At 32.8% G+C, this 21017-nt stretch overlaps 1 protein-coding gene across 1 annotated transcript; it reads left to right on the plus strand.

Moving 5' to 3' along the window:
• The first annotated feature begins 11602 nt into the window (after positions 1–11602).
• On the plus strand, positions 11603–20778 carry LOC105325616 (caspase-7). The gene is made up of 7 exons (XM_066069693.1): positions 11603–11621; positions 11837–11930; positions 13316–13557; positions 16511–16755; positions 17368–17455; positions 19637–19708; positions 20348–20778. The coding sequence occupies exons 2-7, from the start codon at positions 11917–11919 to the stop codon at positions 20593–20595; spliced, it is 909 nt and encodes a 302-aa protein (XP_065925765.1). The 5' UTR covers positions 11603–11621; positions 11837–11916; the 3' UTR covers positions 20596–20778.
• Positions 20779–21017: the final 239 nt, after the last annotated feature.

Here is a 21017-nt window from a genome sequence, read left to right on the forward strand (position 1 = left end):
GGAGAAGAAGATTTTTGAAAAATCGCCTGTGGCGCCGTGACCCTTGATCTAATACTGGGGCTCCAGAAGGGGTTCAAAGTTTAACATAGAAATAAAGAGGGAAAATGTTTAGAAATCTTCTTGAGGAGATCTACAATGCTTCAATATGTGAAAATTACTTTGCAAGCATCCTATACTAATGTAATGTAACTCTAAATTAATAAAGCTGTTACCACCGGACAAATACTGAGTCCCCAAGAGGGGTTCAAAGTTTAACAGAAAGATATATTGAAAAAATGTTTTAAAATTCTCTAATCAAAAACTACACTGTTACAGTTTATGGCATGGGATTACTATGCGAGGATCCTCAAATAGTGTAGGTTCTAAATTGTTAAAGCCAACCATAAACCATGGACCAATACTGGGGCCCCAGAAAGGGTTTGAAGTTTAAATTAGAAATTTCATATGCTACAAAATAGAATGTTACAAGGAACTGTTGTTCAGGTGAGAGATGATGCCAATGGACATGCCGTTTTATATGGTTCAGAACAAGAGGTGTGAACTGTGTTGTAATAACATTTATAGCCTGTCATTCACTTGAGAATTACCTTTATTTTTATAATGAAAATTTCGGGAATGTTAATTACAAATGTATAATATTATATTGTTAGCATAGCTCTGTTTTGGGGATCATTTAATTACATAAATTATCTGCTTGAACTTTACATTACCCACCCACCACCTCCCACTATATCTATATCTACACCACCATGCGCGGATCAAGAAAATTTTTCCAGGGGGGGTCCGAAGGATAATTGTGTTTGCCAGGGGGGGTCCGAGGCATATTTTCGCGATAATTTTACTACGTAAATTTAATAAATTTTCATTTTCCAGGGGGGGTCGGGACCCCCCCGACCCCCCCTCTAGATCCGCGCATGACCACTGTATCCACTATTTAAACTACGCCTATTACCAGTCTTATTTTTATGGCAAAAGTCAAACGCGTTAAAAATTTTATTTCTATCCGACTTCTTTTTTATTCTATAAATTGTTTATTTACCGGATGGCAGTAAATACAAAATTTACAAAGATGTCAAGTTGTAAAGTTTGCATTACCTTCACCCAGTAAAATTAAAGTGATACGAAATGCAACAAATGACTGACAAATTTTACGTGAATAGGGGCGTGAAAATTTGGCTAGCTATAATTATCTATATAGATGTGCCTTAGCCTGACGGAAACGGAAAGTCATAAAATAAATTTTGTTCAAATTGTTATCATCAAAATATGCATTAATTAATGCATACAATGTTTTCTATAACGAAGTTTGATTTATTTCCCTACAGTCTTATGCATTGCCTAACAGTGTACAAGTAGTTTGAAGAAAATATAAGACATGGCAGTATTCATGTCGATAAGCTTGAAGTATTCTGATACATACAGTGTCACTTAATTTTAATTCACAATGTACATGTGTCTTGTAGCATTTTAAAAATGTTTTTTTTTTCTCAGATTTTTGTATATCATCATGTTTATGGGTAACAATTAAATGACTTTTTTTTTATATAAGAGTGTACAATAATTGATTATGCATATGAAATATCCGAATATGAAATTTGGAACAAATGTACGAGTATAAACAGGTCATTAAAATATTAATTATAATTTTAAATAAATCGTAATAAATATATGGGAATGGAAATTATATTTAACACTACTTTTGCTATAAGAATAAGACTGGTAAAAGTCGTAGTTAAATAGTGGATGCAGTTGGATAATGTAAAGTTCAAGCAGATACCGGTAATTTATGTAATTAAATGATCCCCAAAATAGATCTATGCTAACTATATATACATTTCAAATTACATCAACACTCCATTACATTACATTACATTATAATACAGTCAGATGTTTTGCTGCGAGGCAGGTGCGAACCATCGAGGTGGGAAACATCTCAGGGCGAAACAGAATAGGTGCGAACCATCCCGGATTCCAATAATCGATGAGGTATATTGCTTCCCCCCCCCCCCCCCCCCAAAAAAAAAAACGCCACCTGGCGTTTATTTGTGCGTCCGCTTGTTTCATGTTGATGTATGTTCGTTTTACATTTATGTCTGTTGGTTTAACTTTTCGTGTTTGATTTGTATTTAAATATCTTTGGTTGATTTTATGCACATTTATTTTGCAAAGAAGAATGTTGGTTTTGCACTTATGGTCATTGATAATACTATTTTAGATTGCTGAATTTAGTTTATCGTTGATTTTGTAAAAATGTATTTTTTGCCTTTTCCGCTGCCCATAGATTTTATAGGATTGAAAAAGCCGATATGAGCACATGATGTAGACAAGTATGATTAAATCAAAAATATTTAATCATTATGATTCTCTATATATCACAAAACCAACTTAACTATCTATGATTCGAAATTATGAAAGAAAAATGAGAGTAACAGAGGAAATCAAACAAATTTTAGAAATCAACGTATTTCGTATAATCATATGTTGTTCGTTTTTTGCATTAATGTTCAGGGAATATGAAGATTTATTCCCCAAGAAAAAACTAATTTCCCGTGGGCGATGCCCTGGGCAAATATGATTTTTTTTTTTAGAAATAAATCTTTATATTTCCCTCACCATAATGCAATAAATTTATATTGTTGAATTGTGGTCTGAAACAGAGATACTTATACAGGATATATATACCAGTGCCAAAGCATGGTATATTACTGATAAGTCGTGCATTGATTGTAAAACGTTGCAAGATAACACGAGACATGTTGAGCAACAGTCTCATGGTCGCACAATACACGCATTAACAACTGCAAATCATCTTACGACCTTTAAAAATCGTGTAACACTCTTGCGAGTACACAAAACGTTGTAAAACGTTCGTACTAATGTTCGTGCGTTGCACTGCGATGATTTGGATCGCATTCGGTAGCGTCTGAATAGTGTGCATGTCCTCTATTTTGAGGAGACTTGATGCGAGCACTAAAACGCATGCAACGAATGCGAGAGCTCGTGCAACGTACGCGATAGATAGTGCAACGTGTGAGAGAGCTCGTGAGAATCTAAAAAATTCCGGTGTTATATAGTGCCTTTCCCCCCTAGCCATCTTTCCCCCCGGAAAAATAGCTATATAGCAGTTCTTCCCCCCGGAAAAATGGCTATATAGCAGTTTTTCCCCCCACGGAAAGCTGACTATATAGTGGGCTTTCCCCCTTTTTATAGCCAGATTACCCCCACGGAAAACCTACTATATAATGGATTTTCCCCCATTTTTACTTTCCGGCCATGTTTATTGCGGACCACTCGTGACAATAATTTGCAATAACTGATATGATATTAATTTCTCACAAAAAAGGATAATTATGGCATTTATTAATACATAGAATAAAATACATGGTTTTTCAACCCCAAATATGAACTAAGGCATGCGCCTTCATAACATGCATGTGTCATCATCGTTTATTTCACCTGTTCTCACCCCTTTTTGGAATACCTTTTACACAGATTTCGGATTACCTCGAATCTTTTTCATCTAATCGATGCTTATCCACAGTTTTGACTTCGACGTTATGAACATGCAAGAACACATTTGAGTGAAAATACGCTGGTTTGGAAATTTAATTTTCCAATGTATTACCATCAATGTATAAGCTTCTCCCAGGGAACTAACTGACCAATCTTGACTTAATTTTGTAGAGGAAGGGAATAAAAAGTGGAAATGTATTACTCCCTTCGTCCAAAAGGTTATCAATTTTAAATTAATACCGTTAGAATTGACGATCTTAAAATAATATATATTTCTTCTGCTAAATATCAAACGGGAGACAGGATGCAACGATATGATGAGAAACTGAAATGTTTTAGTTTTACTTTGATTGAAGGGGTTCTAAATCATGGGTAAGGGGTATTTTAATTATGTATTAAAAGCATATGTGAAGTTAGTGTTTACCATTTCGTTTTAAAGTTACGCATGTTCATATTTTTAAGCACATTTCTACGAAACGCGAGATATTATGATTTAAACATTTAAAAAAACAATGAAATGTCTTCACAACCAGAACTATGTCGGTATCTTTCCTGGTTACTTTGGAAAATGTGAAATGGATCCTGAACTAACTTTATGTTTATATTGTCACTCACTATTTGCTAATTTTTCCACTTTTAAGTTTGCAATGTGATTTATAAATATACAATTTTGAAAACGATGCCATATAAATCAAGATGTACGATTCCATTACCTAAAACTTTATACTATTTGTTTCATATTTTTGCAATAAAGATTTACTTGTGTACCATATTATTTCTTCGAACAATTAAACAAGGGTAATTAAAAATACAAAACAAAAAAAAAACCCTCAAAAAACAACCAACACATATATTGTGATGAGCTGACTTTTTTTTTTTAAAATATAAGCTTGTTTTTCTAATCAACTAACAAGTAAATAAAGTCGTATATGCGTTTAGGTTGGTTATTTTTTTTTTTTTTTTCGGTTTTTCCTTTTATGAATAAAAGTTCATTGTTTATTTATCTAATTATTCATTATATCATTAGTCATCTTATGAATTGATCAAATGTTTTGAAGAATAATGAATTTTACCCGCGTACCTTTTTAAAAAAAATTGTTTGTAAATAAAAAAAAAACAGCAGAATTAAAGTAATTTTCAATTATTTTGATAAAGAAATATATGAGTGGTTGTGTATTTTTTAATGATGGTTTTACTTTTAAATGACCGTAAAAATATGTTCATGTGGTCATCTATAGTTTTTGAGATATGGGGCCCTAAAAATACATATTCTTTATAATTGGATTTCAAACATCGGGCTCGAAAACAACAAAGGCTCCTACCCTGCATGGGGGATTAAATTTTCGGTGTCATCTAATAGTGGTATACCACTATCACTGTGAAAATATGGTTAACTTGTCATCTCTAGAATTTGAGATTCGGGTCACCACTCATAGAACACTATTCAATCATTATAATGGGGTTTTAAACATCGGGCCCTGAAACATTAAGGGCCCCTACCCTGAGGGCTGAAATTTTCAGAGTCATCTTCAAGTGGTAAACCTTTGCAACTTAAAAAATATGGTGATATGGTCATCTCTAGTTTATGAGACATTGGACCCTTAAGAATATGCACTCTAAATATTATAATAGGATTTAAAAAATCGGGCTCTGAAACATCGGAAACAAAATTTCTCTAAAACAGAGGTTTAGCGTGGATGAAATTTTCACAAACAGACAAACAGTCTGATAGATTTATCAAGAACTTCTTAAAACATTCTCGTTTAATACAATTTCAGAACACAGAATTATGAATATAAGTGTTTAACTTGTAAAACTTTTTTTTCAATAAATTACCAAAATTAAGTTCTATGTGTAATTCCATTACACACATGTTCAACTTTCAGCATCGTCTATAAAGATAATAAATCGGCAAAACGAAACTTAATCTGTACAGATGAATGCAGATATACATGTATGCAACAAGGGAGTGTAGAAACATTGATTTTAATCCTTACTGGATTTCCATAAATATTTTTTATAAAAACCTTTATCTAACTATTACATTGCTGTTTCCTTTAAATAATAATGTTTACTGTTTACCATTGGTACCTTGATCTGAAAAAATATGAATGATTATCTGAACCGAAAGCTAGAACTTTCCATGTTCATAATGGAAGCTACGTAATTGCTTATATAAAAACAGTGGTATATTTTTTAAAAGAAATTTTTTAAAACCTGATCTGCTTTGCTATCTATAAAAGGATAATTATAATGAATCATATACCTGTAGCTCTACATGTAGATATTTCACGTAAACTGATCTTTGTGTTCTCTTACGATTTTTTTTCTTATCATCCTTTTGAAATTTTATCAAAAATATTTTGTATAAGTTTCATAAAAGTCATCATTGTCCTTTAACTGTTTATCTATGATGTAAAAATGATGGGAAACTCCAGCAATGTATAGAGCGCAATAATTTGTCAATAGAAAAAAACAATATAGAGTATATTTGTGACTTAGTAATTTCAAGGTAATATCAATGGAATGAAAACTTTTTTAATTCATTCAAAATATATTTTAGTTGTCACAGTAGTTGTAGTTGTAGGGGCATTGACCATATATAGGATTCGTTTTTGTCATAGCACCAAGCTTCTTTATTGTGCCAAGCAATATGTGAATTAAATGGATAATTTTGAGGCAACAGTTTTATACATGTATACCATTCTTTTACAAAAATACAGTCATTTATTCAATGCTTTTTCTTTGTTTACTTTGTTGCAATCCAAGACAAAGTTTTTTAGTTTTTGGTGTTTATTTGCCACACATTTGCAAATAATTATCATCTATTTGTCCGATGTTTTATACTTTTATTATATTAACTCACCTGAACCAAAGGTTCAAGTGAGCTTTTCTGTTCGTCATCCATCCGTCTGCAGTAAACTTTTCACATTTTTGACTTAATTCTCTAAAACCACTGGGTCAAATTTAACCAAACTTAGAACAAAGCATTCTTATGGAAACGGGCCGGATTCTAAATTGTAAAAAATTAAGGGCAAAGCCCTTTTTAAAGGGGAAATAATTGCGAAAGAGTGAGTATAGGGTGTGTGTCTTTAAAAATCTTCTTCTCTAGAACCACTGCACCAGAAATGCCAATATTTATATGGCTTTTCTGGTGCAGTGGTTCTTGAGAAGCAGATTTGAACCCTGCCTGGGGCTCCATTTTATGTCCAGGGTCTCGATTTTTATAATTTAGAATCTTCACCAAATATAAATTAAAGCTTTCGTGTAAATATTGGCATTTCTGGTGCAGTGGTTCTTGAAAAGAATATTTTTAAACATTTTTCCTACCTATTTCTATGGTAAACTTTGAACCCCGCCTCGGTCACCAGTTTTGGTCCCAGGGTCATGATTTTTACAATTAAGAATCTTCACTATATATGCTTTTGTGTAAATATTGGCATTTCTGGCATGTATATAGTGAAGGTTCTAAATTCATAACTTTTTATTTGCCGTTTTTGTTTATTTTCTTCGCAGAGGATGCACATATTGATATGAAATTTGGTATAAAGGTTTATCTAAATAATATCTAGGTAAAGTTTGATTTTAGGTATGATAGAGCAATTTTCGACAGAGTTAGCTAGGCCCTTTGGACTTAGAACAATTCTATTTATTTTCAGTTTTCATTCATTTTCTTCGCAGAAGATGCACATATTGAAATGAAATTTGGTATACAGATTAATTATGATAATATCTAGGTCAAGTTCAATATTGCATAAGATTGTGCAATTTTCGACAGAGTTATGCCCCTTGGACTTACCAAATTTTCAATTATTTGCAGTTTACATTCATTTTTTTGTGTCTGGATTTTTCTAAGGGAAGGGGCATAAGTGTTTCTCAAACATCTTTTGATACTATATGGCCATATTGGCCACACCTTACAGCCGGAATCCCTGACCCAGGTGTCATGAGTTTCACAATTTTGGTAGAGGGCTTCCTGGACATCATACCCATGCAATTAGTTTTTAACCAATATATATGAGGGTAGAGAAGAAGATTTTCTATGATTTTGTACATTTTCACTATATAGCCATATTGGCCAATCCCTAGAGCCTGAACCCCTGACCCAGGGGCCATGGATTACATAATTTTGGTAGAGGGCTTCATGGACATCATAACCATGTATTTAGTTTTTTTACAAATATATATGGGAGTAGAGATGAAGATTTTCAAAGATTTAATACATTTTTACTTTATGGCCATATTGGCCACACCCTAGAGCCTGAACCCCTGACCCAGGGGCCATTCATTTCACAATTTTGGCAGAGGGCTTCATGAACAGTCTTTCCTCACTTGTGTGGGAGTGGAGAAGAAGATTTTTGAAAAATCGCCTGTGGCGCCGTGACCCTTGATCTAATACTGGGGCTCCAGAAGGGGTTCAAAGTTTAACATAGAAATAAAGAGGGAAAATGTTTAGAAATCTTCTTGAGGAGATCTACAATGCTTCAATATGTGAAAATTACTTTGCAAGCATCCTATACTAATGTAATGTAACTCTAAATTAATAAAGCTGTTACCACCGGACAAATACTGAGGCCCCAAGAGGGGTTCAAAGTTTAACATAGAAAGATATATTGAAAAAATGTTTTAAAATTCTCTAATCAAAAACTACACTGTTACAGTTTATGGCATGGGATTACTATGCGAGGATCCTCAAATAGTGTAGGTTCTAAATTGTTAAAGCCAACCATAAACCATGGACCAATACTGGGGCCCCAGAAAGGGTTTGAAGTTTAAATTAGAAATTTCATATGCTACAAAATAGAATGTTACAAGGAACTGTTGTTCAGGTGAGAGATGATGCCCATGGACATGCCGTTTTATATGGTTCAGAACAAGAGGTGTGAACTGTGTTGTAGTAACATTTATAGCCTGTCATTCACTTGAGAATTACCTTTATTTTTCTAATGAAAATTTCGGGAATGTTAATTACAAATGTATAATATTATATTGTTAGCATAGCTAGCTCTGTTTTGGGGATCATTTAATTACATAAATTATCTGCTTGAACTTTACATTACCCACCCACCACCTCCCACTATATCTATATCTACACCACTGTATCCACTATTTAAACTACGCCTATTACCAGTCTTATTTTTATGGCAAAAGTCAAACGCGTTAAAATTTTTATTTCTATCCGACTTCTTTTTTATTCTATAAATTGTTTATTTACCGGATGGCAGTAAATACAAAATTTATAAAGATGTCAATTTGTAAAGTTTGCATTACCTTCACCCAGTAAAATTAAAGTGATACGAAATGCAACAAATGACTGACAAATTTTACGTGAATAGAGGCGTGAAAATTTGGCTTGCTATAATTATCTATATAGATGTGCCTTAGCCTGACGGAAACGGAAAGTCATAAAATAAATTTTGTTCAAATTGTTATCATCAAAATATGCATTAATTAATGCATACAATGTTTTCTATAACGAAGTTTGATTTATTTCCAGTCTTATGCATTGCATGACAGTGTACAAGTAGTTTGAAGAAAATATAAGACATGGCAGTATTCATGTCGATAAGCTTGAAGTATTCTGATACATACACTTAATTTTAATTCACAATGTACATGTGTCTTGTAGCATTTTAAAAATGGGGTTTTTTTTCAGATTTTTGTATATCATCATGTTTATGGGTAACAATTAAATGACTTTTTTTTATATAAGAGTGTACAATAATTGATTATGCATATGAAATATCCGAATATGAAATTTGGAACAAATGTACGAGTATAAACAGGTCATTAAAATATTATTTATAATTTTAAATAAATCATAATAAATATATGGGAATGGAAATAATATTTAACCCTACTTTTGCTATAAGAATAAGACTGGTAAAAGTCGTAGTTAAATAGTGGATGCAGTTGGATAATGTAAAGTTCAAGCAGATACCGGTAATTTATGTAATTAAATGATCCCCAAAATAGATCTATGCAAACTATATATACATTTCAAATTACATCAACACTCCATTACATTACATTATAATACAGTCAGATGTTTTGCTGCGAGGCAGGTGCGAACCATCGAGGTGGGAAACATCTCAGGGCGAAACAGAATAGGTGCGAACCATCCCGGATTCCAATAATCGATTACGTATATTGCTTCTCAAAAAAAAAAAACGCCACCTGGCGTTTATTTGTGCGTCCGCTTGTTTCATGTTGATGTATGTTCGTTTTACATTTATGTCTGTTGGTTTTACTTTTTGTGTTTGATTTGTATTTAAATATCTTTGGTTGATTTTATGAACATTTATTTTGCAAAGAAGAATGTTGGTTTTGCAATTATTGTCATTGATAATATTATTTTAGATTGCTGAATTTAGTTTATCGTTGATTTTGTAAAAATGTATTCTTTGCCTTTTCCGCTGCCCATAGATTTTATAGGATTGAAAAAGCCGATATGAGCACATGATGCAGACAAGTATGATTAAATCAAAAATATTTAATCATTATGATTCTCTATATATCACAAAACCAACTTAACTATCTATGATTCGAAATTATGAAAGAAAAATGAGAGTAACAGAGGAAATCAAACAAATTTTAGAAATCAACGTATTTCGTATAATCATATGTTGTTCGTTTTCTGCATTAATGTTCAGGGAATATGAAGATTTATTCTCCCAGAAAAAACTAATTTCCTGTGGGCGATGCCCTGGGGTAATATGATTTTTTTTTAGAAATAAATCTTCATATTTCCCTCACCATAATGCAATAAATTTATATTGTTGAATTGTGGTCTGAAACAGAGATGCTTATACAGGATATATATACCAGTGCCAAAGCATGGTATATTACTGATAAGTCGTGGATTGATTGTAAAACGTTGCAAGATAACACGAGACATGTTGAGCAACAGTCTCATGGTCGCACAATACACGCATTAACAACTGCAAATCATCTTACGACCTTTAAAAATCGTGTAACACTCTTGCGAGTACACAAAACGTTGTAAAACGTTCGTACTAATGTTCGTGCGTTGCACTGCGATGATTTGGATCGCATTCGGTAGCGTCTGAATAGTGTGCATGTCCTCTATTTTGAGGAGACTTGATGCGAGCACTAAAACGCATGCAACGAATGCGAGAGCTCGTGCAACGTACGCGAGAGCTAGTGCAACGTGTGAGAGAGCTCGTGAGAATCTAAAAAAATCCGGTCGCAAAGTGATGTGAAGTGCTCGTGCGCCAATTGTGAAAGGGGCTTTATGCTGTGTTGTGCGACCATGCATGAGACAGTTGTTCAACGTGTCTCGTGTAATCTTGCAACGTTTAACTATCATTACAAGATTTATCAGTTTCAATTTCCATGCTTTGCCAGTAGTATATACTGGATACATGGTTATTTTCGCCCCGTGATATTTTCGCTTCCACTTAATACGTTTTTGCCTCGTCTTGAATTCGTCCCCACAATTTTGTGGTAAGAGATGACGTGGGACATTGGAATTCGCCAAGTCTTGATCCGCTAACTGACAAAAAGAGCGAAATGACTAATTCTAAAACGGGGGCAATAGTTCGCCGTATAAGCATATCTGTTTCAGGCAACAACTGGTCTTGTTTTTGCTGTTGCTTTTGTCATCTTGGGCGTGATCTTCTCTTGCATTCAACTATGTCTACAGAAGAGCTACGGAAACGGGCAGTATATAAATGTATGCCCCCTCTTACTCGTACGAACATTCGTACAATGTACAATGAAACGAATGATCGGACGAGCTCCGCTTGTCCTATCGCATTGGCGCACGTTCAATCGCCCGATCATCTGGTCTTTCGTACGATCCTATTGCATTATCTTACAACACTCGCTTTCAATGTACAACAGTCCCATATAGACGCAAGATATATCGCAAGATTCAATGCATTTACATTGCACAACGGTCGCTCTGAATCGTGCGAGTTTCGTACAAGTACTTTTTTATATGCGATTATTTTGGCAACAGTTTACGAACCTTGTCTAACTTTTTTGGTTGCACGAATATTTTGTCGTTTCTGCTCGTGTGCCAATTGTGAAAGGGGCTTTACATATTAACAAAGAATTGCATGCCCTGTATCTTGCTTATACATGTATGTATCTTGCTTATATTTTTGACTGACCGTTATATCAGGGACGTACATGTATAATTATACTAATGATATATACGTCCCTGATTATTTAGTAACAGCGTAGGGGAAAAGTGTGAGCGTTAAAAATGTACAAGTAGAATTTAAGAATTTTAAGCTTAAATCGTGACCATAGCCCATTTGAATTTAAAATATGTAGTCCTAATTTTTTTCTTAAGTTCAGAAAGTGCGGGTCGGCGTCGGGGTGAGCATAATACAGAGCTTTGCGTGGGATGTTTGTCATTTTCCTTTTACTACCATGGCTGGAAACAGGTGAGAATTATTTTTTCGTCTTCCATGGTATTACAATGATCTTTGCATTAAAATTTTATTGTCTATTATTTACACTGTATAATGTAATGAAGTAAAAAAAAAGTACAGCAACCTTAGTTAAATTCTTACCTATTAAAACATGAATTTAATCACTTGTGAAATCGAAAGTAGGAAACTTGTTTTTGTTTGTAGTTTTGAAAATAAAGAAATATGAATGTGACATACAAACAAAGGAATATATATAGATTACTAGTAGAATTTCAGATGCGTGTTCAGCACTCTCGTCAGTCTCGGTGCTCACGAGAGCTCACCAAGATTCCTTATCCCTGTAACACACGAATTAATTTAAAAGGATATTTTTCTTTGTTCGCCATATTTCTCAATAGATCTCAGCTCACATATATTTCTTCTAGCCCCTGAATCCATATATAAGTTATCAATATAAATCTGATTTAAACCAAATCATTTGACCTGCTTGCGAATATTTTAAATTACCACACTTTGTGTGGCAATTTTCGTAGGCGGATCTAAGGATCGATTGCATTTTAATCATTGCGAAAATACGGAAGTTATTGAAACTTTACTCTTACCCCTGTAAGAAAAACCACAAAATCATTTCTCCATAATTATATCTGTTAACACAATAAGAACATTTTCTGGTGAGGTAATCTGGAGCATCAACGTTATTTTAATGCGTCTTTTTGCTCCACAATTCGTACTTACTTGTCCTCTCCGTGGCCTTGGGGACACATGCAATGAGGCTGTTCAACAACTGACGCCACTTACGACGGTCGTTTGCAATAACCTACGCTTTCCTCCAATTTTTGTTTGTCCTTTCACGCTTCATCTTCCTTTCCGTTTTCCACGTCAAAGCAGCTCTGGCCCCAGGATCATAAAACAGCCTTAAACTTGGGTCAAAACTTGTATGCTGTCTTATTGTCTTCATCTTTCCTAGCCAAGGGTTTCTGATTCGCACCGCTTCTCACTAACGTTAGTGAGAAGCGGTGCGGATCAGAAACCCTTGGCTAACAAAAATGTATTGTCTTGAGATTGAATACATCGAAAAAATGAAATACTTTTAAAATACATTAATAAATGTACGTCTATTTTACTTTAATAGTTACAAATTTTAAGCGTTATTTCACTATATATTAAATAATTTTATGAATGATTGAAATTTTGACTTAAAGTCTAAAAATGCTTGAACATGATCCCGAGGCCTGATTTTGAACTCGTTTCATTTGGAGAACATGGCCCATCCACTTCCACCGTCTGTATTGATGTATTGGGTTGTATCTACTTTTAGAAAAATTAATTGTTACGTAAAATCTGTACGTTGTGTGTACTGCTTTGAAAATTGTAGATATAAGAATAAATTATTTTAGAGAGAATGAACACAAATCAACTTATTGCCACATCATGAAGAGGGGACCATGGAGAGCTGTACATTTTGATTGGCATTTTGGAGTCGATCAACCTGAAAAAGAAAGGAAAGGACTCATCACTGAAAGATTGGAAATTAGATCGATGGCAGAGAAGCTCAACTTTACCATCTATCCATCAGCAAAAAATATATTACAAACCAGGAATTTAACGAAACCAGACTTCTTAAGGGAACTACATAGATGTAAGTATGGTTGTGTAACATAATTATGAATATTGATAACTTGAGGTTAAGGAAGTTGTCACCTGAAATAATAGTAATGTCAATCATCCGAAAACCACTTGGATATCAAAATGGGGACCTAAAATGTTCATTTATTTTATTTGTGACCTATGTCACATGCCATTTTTTGAAAATATAAGGCCCCAAACAGAAATGATAATTTTCCTGAAATTTTTGCAAAATTTGACATGGAAATTGATAATTTGAAGAAATCAAACAAATATTCATAGTTTGAACTATTATTTAGTTGTGATTTTAATACAGTGTGAAGTTGAACACATGTAGTGACTATAAAAGTAAAATCTATGTCAAAGTTTAAAAATTCTTGCTTTACTGGGTGATTCAATGACCACAACAACAGCTGTTAAAAAAGTAATCAAATTATAACGCAAATAAAAAAATATAGAAATGTCATCTTTCCAAAACTTTGCACACAAACAGACATACATTTAATGTCTCATTTAAAAGTAAAACAAGTAGGGGTCACATCTCAAAAGTTTGAGATATAGCATGAAATATTATAAGCTAATTTTAGGCCAAAATTGGAGTAAATATTTTCTTAACTTCTATGAAATATAGGCTAAATATACCAAAATAGATCAATAGAAATATCAAAATATTGTTTAAATATGTTTTTTTTAGAACATCATGAATATACCGTAATACACAATATAGAAGATTGGTCTGCGCTGAAAATTAGGGACCTAAAGTAACAATACTCTAAAATTATTGAGTTTTGAAAATTGTTCATTTCCTTCTTGAAAACCTTCCTCCACAAAATACAGTCCCTTACTAAACTCTATAAAAATGTATTTTTTAAAAACAATTTTATTCAATAAAGTTTATTTGGCATTGTAAAATAGAAATATACTACTAGAATTAATATGTGCTGCAGAATTTTCAGACTAGAGGTGATCCAAAATGGCTACCCAAAACCTAAGAAGCGAACCTCTTTAAGGAAACTTGAAGGGTTATCACTCCCAATGGCTTACACTTTTAATGACAGTGTCTCACATCATGACGATTTAATTGCTTTGGAAAATTGTTTATCTAACTTTGTAGTGTAGTAAATTAACATCAGACCGCGGATTCGTAGATTACGAGATCAAAACATGAACTGCATGGCCATTTGTTTAGTCATATGATACAATAATGTTGAAAATATGCCCCCTCCCAGAAAAAAAATAATACCGTATTTCCTGTCAATTGCAAATCGTACATATGCTAGAATATCATACCTTTTGAAAATAAAATAAATTTTATTTGAGAAACATTTTTATGAGATGTATTTCAAATTGATCAATTTTCAATAAAACAGTGTATGTTAAATAATAAAAATAATGATTTGGAATCAAGGATGATGCGTGCGAGCGAGAATTGATATGGAGAGGTTTGGATTTTTTAAACTGTTTCTTTTTTTGACCAGCGATAAGAAACTTAATCCTATGAACGGAAAATGTTCGTCGGGAACATTCAATTTGGGTTTGTCGATTTATGAACTTAAAAATAGAACACTGAACAGCAATAATATATCATAAAACGCTTAAATGTGCAAAAAGTTTTATCATCCTTGTCATGATCGATGTCAATTATTTTTTCAACATTAACATAATTTTCTTGTCCGGTTGAAGTTTACTTTGCGACATAATATAAAACTTTTCCGTTGTTTAAGTAGCCATGTGGGTCTTCCAGTCGTAATTTTGGAGTTCTATACCATCTACATTAAACAGTGGAGCAACTTACCACATAATACAAAGAAAATAAATACAGGTTTCGCATTAAAGAACATGTTTTAAAATATTGATAAAAAATTTTGGTTAAAATTTTTGGTACAGGTGAACTTGGATGGTACGTGATCAAATCTTCTCAGAGGCCCTTCGGGCTTCACAGGATTTGATCACGTGACCAACCAAGTTCATATCCCGGTGAACTTTTAACCTGCTGTTAATTTCTTAAATAAATATATCATTTTCACAAGTTGGTCAAACTTCTTTGATTGGTATTTTTGTTTACTTGAGGCAAAGTATCATGCATTAATTTGGTTTGTGGATTGGCATGGTCATTGAGGTTTGGATATGCTGAGTTAGCAAGTATCCAATTTATAGGCAATTTTTAATTTTATTTTTGCCGATTTAGTTGGTCTCCGAATTTGGAGACAATTTTATTTTTGCTAATTTGGCAAGGCTCCGATTTGGAGGCAATTTTTAATTTTTGTCCGATTTGGCAGGTCTCCGAGTTGGAGACAAGTTTGAATGGTCTCCAATTTGGGGGCAAGTTTGAAAATTTTTGCAGAGATGGCATATAACGTTTTAAGAAAATGTATTTTTTCTCCATTTAATTGAGGTATTCCTGTCAAAATGCGGTCGATCAGTTGGCAATAGGATTTCTAAGAAATCCATTTGGCACAATTTTGACAGTAAAACATTTGCGGTCGGATACTTTTATTTCCAGATCTGACTGTACTTATAAAGCTTTTGTGCTAATTTACCACAAACATGCACTTGTTTACTTAATTAAGATATTGTTATCTAATAAAAGTCACGACATTTCTGCCATCCATTTGTTTAATGCTCTATTTTTTGTTAATTTTTTTGATAAAGTAGAGCACATAGATGCTAAACCCTTTTCCTTTAAAATGCTCATGTTCAATATTTAAAACTTATATTGATTCTAATTAATCCCATATGCATATTTGGCATCTCTTTGTTTTGCTTTTAAGCAATAGTCTTTTCGTAATAACATTATGATACAAGTTTTACCATTATGAGCATGCTATTTCTCTCAATAGCAAAGTCGTCTGTCTGAGCGCTGACACGGTCTGTCATTGGTTCAAGATTCAAGTCTATCTTGAAAATTTTCACTACCTGATTATATGTACATTGTAATTAATACATACATTTAAGCATATTTTTAGTTAAAGAGCTGTGTGCATCAGAGCCTTGTGGCTGTATTTTGATGACCATTTCCTCACATGGAGAAATTGTAAAAACAGATGACCAGGGAGGCAGTGAAAGCTTTGAAATATTTGAAGATAACATCTTAACACACCAGGACAGTTCGGCCTTCTCCAGAGATGATAGTAGGGTGCCAGTAAGAGAAATCATTGAAGTGTTCAGGGATAGGAAATTAAAACAAATTCCCAAAATATTTTTTATACAGGTAACAGTATACATGTAGGTAAACATATTTCAATAACCCCCCCCCAAAAAAAAAAATTGAAATCTTAGGTGTAAATATACATATGTGACATCTTGGGTGAATCCAATTTAACCAACTTTTGTAATACTACAGTTAAAGTTCCGCATGCCTAGATAAGACTCTAGGTATGAAATAAAACATACCATGTTGAGAAGTGTTGAAATATGTTGGATTTGATTTCTAGAAAATTGCTTTTATCAACATTTATTGTTACAATTAAAGTAAATGACAATGATTAGAGCATTGATGATTTAGTTATCTTTTTTATCTAGCCGATTTCAAGAGTTGGAATTTGTATCATCTGTTAATAATTCTTTTTTACGAATTTACGAATAGGCATAAAAAGGGCTTCATTAATCTAATCATACTAGGATAATAGGATATATAAAGTTTAAAAATAAAAGCCTAAATTATATTGTCTATACATTTTAATACAAAATCAAACAAAAAACAATCCTCACATATATTTGTAACTCGTGTTGCTTAATCGTAGCATGCAACCAAAATTAGAACAATTACATAACATTTGATTTACGAAGAAAATTTAAAGAAAAATTGGTATATGTTACGTAGGCCTGCAGAGCTGAAGAAAATAGCACAACTGATGTAGATACAGGCATTCGTGTTGGTTACAGACAAGAAAATGAGTTTCAGTATCAAGGTAAGTAAAAATATTTTGCATGGATTTACTTTATAGAAGCTTCAATTCATCCCTTCAATAAATAGAATATTACAAATCATATATGGACAATTGTAAACGTGATTGACCGAGCAAATGAAAGAAGGGATTTCTTGTCGTTAGTTTGAAACACTGCTTGATAAAACTATTTCTCTGAAGAAAAGCTAGTCCGTTTCCTCTGACATCTATGCACCTTTCAATAGGACATCATCGATGCAATAATCCCTCGGTGATTTCAAGGCAGACATGATTGGTTTTGCATTTTTTGAAGATACTTAAAGCCGATTTTCGACAATAAAAAACTCTTATTTTATTTTAGATATTAGTTTCCAATGGTGCAAACAAAGTCTAGAGTTTGCAATTGTCTTAGCCATGTTTTTTTCCAGTTATATACATTTGTATTTACAATTAATTTACCTCTGTAAATTAGGTTCTAAGAGAGAAATGAAACTTTTCCATCAAAAGATTCGCTGGCATAAAACATCAAAAATGTATTTTATATGTTGATATATATATATATATAAAAAATTAAATCATGCGGGGAGGGGGGGGGGGGGGGTAAAGCTATTGCCTTTTTTTTAAAAGAATTTTCTTTAGTTTCTTTTAATTATTAAAAGTTTCCAATAATTTTTGCACCTTGCCAAAGTGTTGGATCAATTCGTTTCAAATTCATTTTTTAATTTATTAATATATGTAAATGTTGCTTTCCAAAATAAATTGGGTCCCTTTCTGCATTTTTTTTATGTGATAAAAGAAATGTATCATCTTTAGAAATAGTTTGCAAATCATTGGTGATTTTATCTACAGGATTTTAAAAATCGTTATATCGCGAATGTTTCGCTTAACATCGCGAAAAAAAAAATTCCCCACGAAATTAAGCTCAACGGGCTTTCGTATGATCGAGCTGCGTGTCTGTAGCTCTGGGTCTGAAAAAAATCGGATGGACGACCTGGGAGTAACAGTGCCCCCATAGAGAAAAAACTGCATTTTAGGGCGCACAAAAATGCGCTAGTTTTGGACTGATAACCTTATTTTCACACAGATTCTGTGAAACCAATTACTGCCATTAAATTTTCTATTCAATTTTTACTACTGATACCGTCACTTTACTTGCCTCAGACTTTCTCCTAAATAGCTAACCGACCTCGGAAATAAAGTATTATTCTGCCTTGTGCATAGTTAACCGAAAACACAAACACGATACAATGAGCACTTTTCTTGATCCACTTTATTTCATGTGCATGTGTACGTGCGTACGGTAAGAAGATTTGTGACCTGGCTGCAAACTACTGGAAGAGGTGGTAAAACTGCACGGACTTACGCTCTTCAGTTAAAGAAGTCAATTTATATACCCTAGAAGTTAATAGAATTTTGAACCTGACGAAAAAACAATATTGCGTATCGTAAAAGCACCAGTATATTAATTCACGTTGAGATCGAGAGTCGCCATTTTTACATGTAAATAAACATCACCACTTCTCTTTACAAGGTTGGTAATGGTGTTTAAAAGAATATCAGAATCAAGTGAATTGACGATATATGTAGTACATGTAAAATGTTTGAGGAGTTTTTTGAACTAAAATATTTGTACAAAACGTGATTTGAAATGAGATTAATCAGTCCAAAACTAGCACATTTACTGCGTAAATTGTAGTTCTTTACTATATGAGACACTGTAGCCCCAAGATCGTTTTTGCCCTGTTCACCTCCAGTGACAGATCTAGAGTGTGTATTTAATTTGCGGCTTAAACTTCAGTTTTAGCAGACAAAAACAAACAAATCGAATGTTTTACAGACGTAACCTTTTAAGCATAATACACTGGAACCTTATTGATCAAGACATCATTTATCGGGATGATGCCTTCTTAGCAAATTCTATTTGAACATATTTATTTTGTACATACATGTATGTATGTATATATATATATATATATATATATAAGATACATATACAAATGGTTTGGACACAAGTTCTGACAACTTACTAGGTCTTTACCAGCAAATCTCTAATGGGAAGCTGTACACACAAAAAATCAAAAACATTCTACCATACAATAATCTGATGCAGCTATTATCTACTAATTAGGTCTGAAATAAAACTAGCCTTCATTACACCTGTATATATAAACTTTTAACTCAGCTACTTAAAAAAAAATATTGTAGATGACCCTCTTAACAGATCCCACTCAACTCCATATTTAGAGAACAGTGTCATGGTTTACTCCACTCCATTTGGTAAGTAAAAATCAAAGGCACTCCTCATCTATAGTAAAAATATTATTTTCTGATAAAGATGGGGATTGTTTATATAAATATATGCACTGTGATTATCAAATTCTAGGTCACCTGGGTCAATAAAGTAATCTACTGTTTTCCGTCGAAACTATTTTGAAATCAAGCAAACAAACTAATCAAAGTACATATTAAATATATAGCAAGTCTGAATTCCCCAATATTGTAAATACTTTTCTAAACCAATTGCTTTTCTAAACCAATTGCTTTTCTTTCATGTGTTATGATAAGTATATTTATGCATAAGACGGTGATAAATTGGTCATTTTATTCATCATCTCCTACACAGCTTACTATATGGAATAAAAATAAAAGTTTATAAATGCATCATATTCTAGTATGCGTTCATGTGTGTAATTTCTACCTACAATACATATATTTGATAATGTTTAATCATCTTTCCAAACCATCAAGAAAGATAGTAAATACACTTCATATATATATATATATATATATATATATATATATATATATATATATATATATATATATATATATATATATATATATATATATATATATCGAATTACTCCACTGAGGTGAAAGTGAATTTTTTGCTCTGTCGGTTACATTTCCTTAAAGGTTATTCTGCTGGGTTCAGCTATCGCATTGGAAGTCATGTATGGAAAGTTCTACAGATGACACTAAAAGAGATTTTAGCACAAGTACCTGTAATTGGACCTGTGAATCTGCTGCATTGGTTGAAAGAAACAAACAACAGACTGGCCAAATCAGAGGAATATGAGATTGATGATATCGAATACAAACCTCTGCTCAGTATCTGCCACACACTGACAAGGAATATTATTTTTGATACAAACAACAACTAAAGAAATATCAACACCCACCTTTGGTCTATTTTTTATAGTCATGAATTAAACAAAATCACTTATCTCTAGAATATGTTTTCTTAAACTTAATTCAGATTTTGAACTTATATTTGATTATCGCCTGTGTACTATTATCAATATGAAATGTTTTTTAAACCATGCATTAAATGGACATGATCACAGTTTGTGCTGAAAATGTTATATTTCCTGTTTGAATGTCAAGAGTACTTTATGAATTTGTTTCCAGTAATCAACATAAATTTGATCATCTGTCGATGGAGTTATAAGCGAGATATAGTGGTCATAATTCTTTGTTATGAGAAAATAGGTTGGATTTGCTATAGTTTCGTTTTCATATGTTCATAATGGTAAAAACCTCATTTAATTTGAGTAAGGATCTTCTTGCAAGTTAATTATTAATA

This window comes from Magallana gigas, chromosome 8 (assembly GCF_963853765.1).
Source record: "Magallana gigas chromosome 8, xbMagGiga1.1, whole genome shotgun sequence".
Classification (NCBI taxonomy): Eukaryota; Metazoa; Mollusca; class Bivalvia; order Ostreida; family Ostreidae; genus Magallana; species Magallana gigas.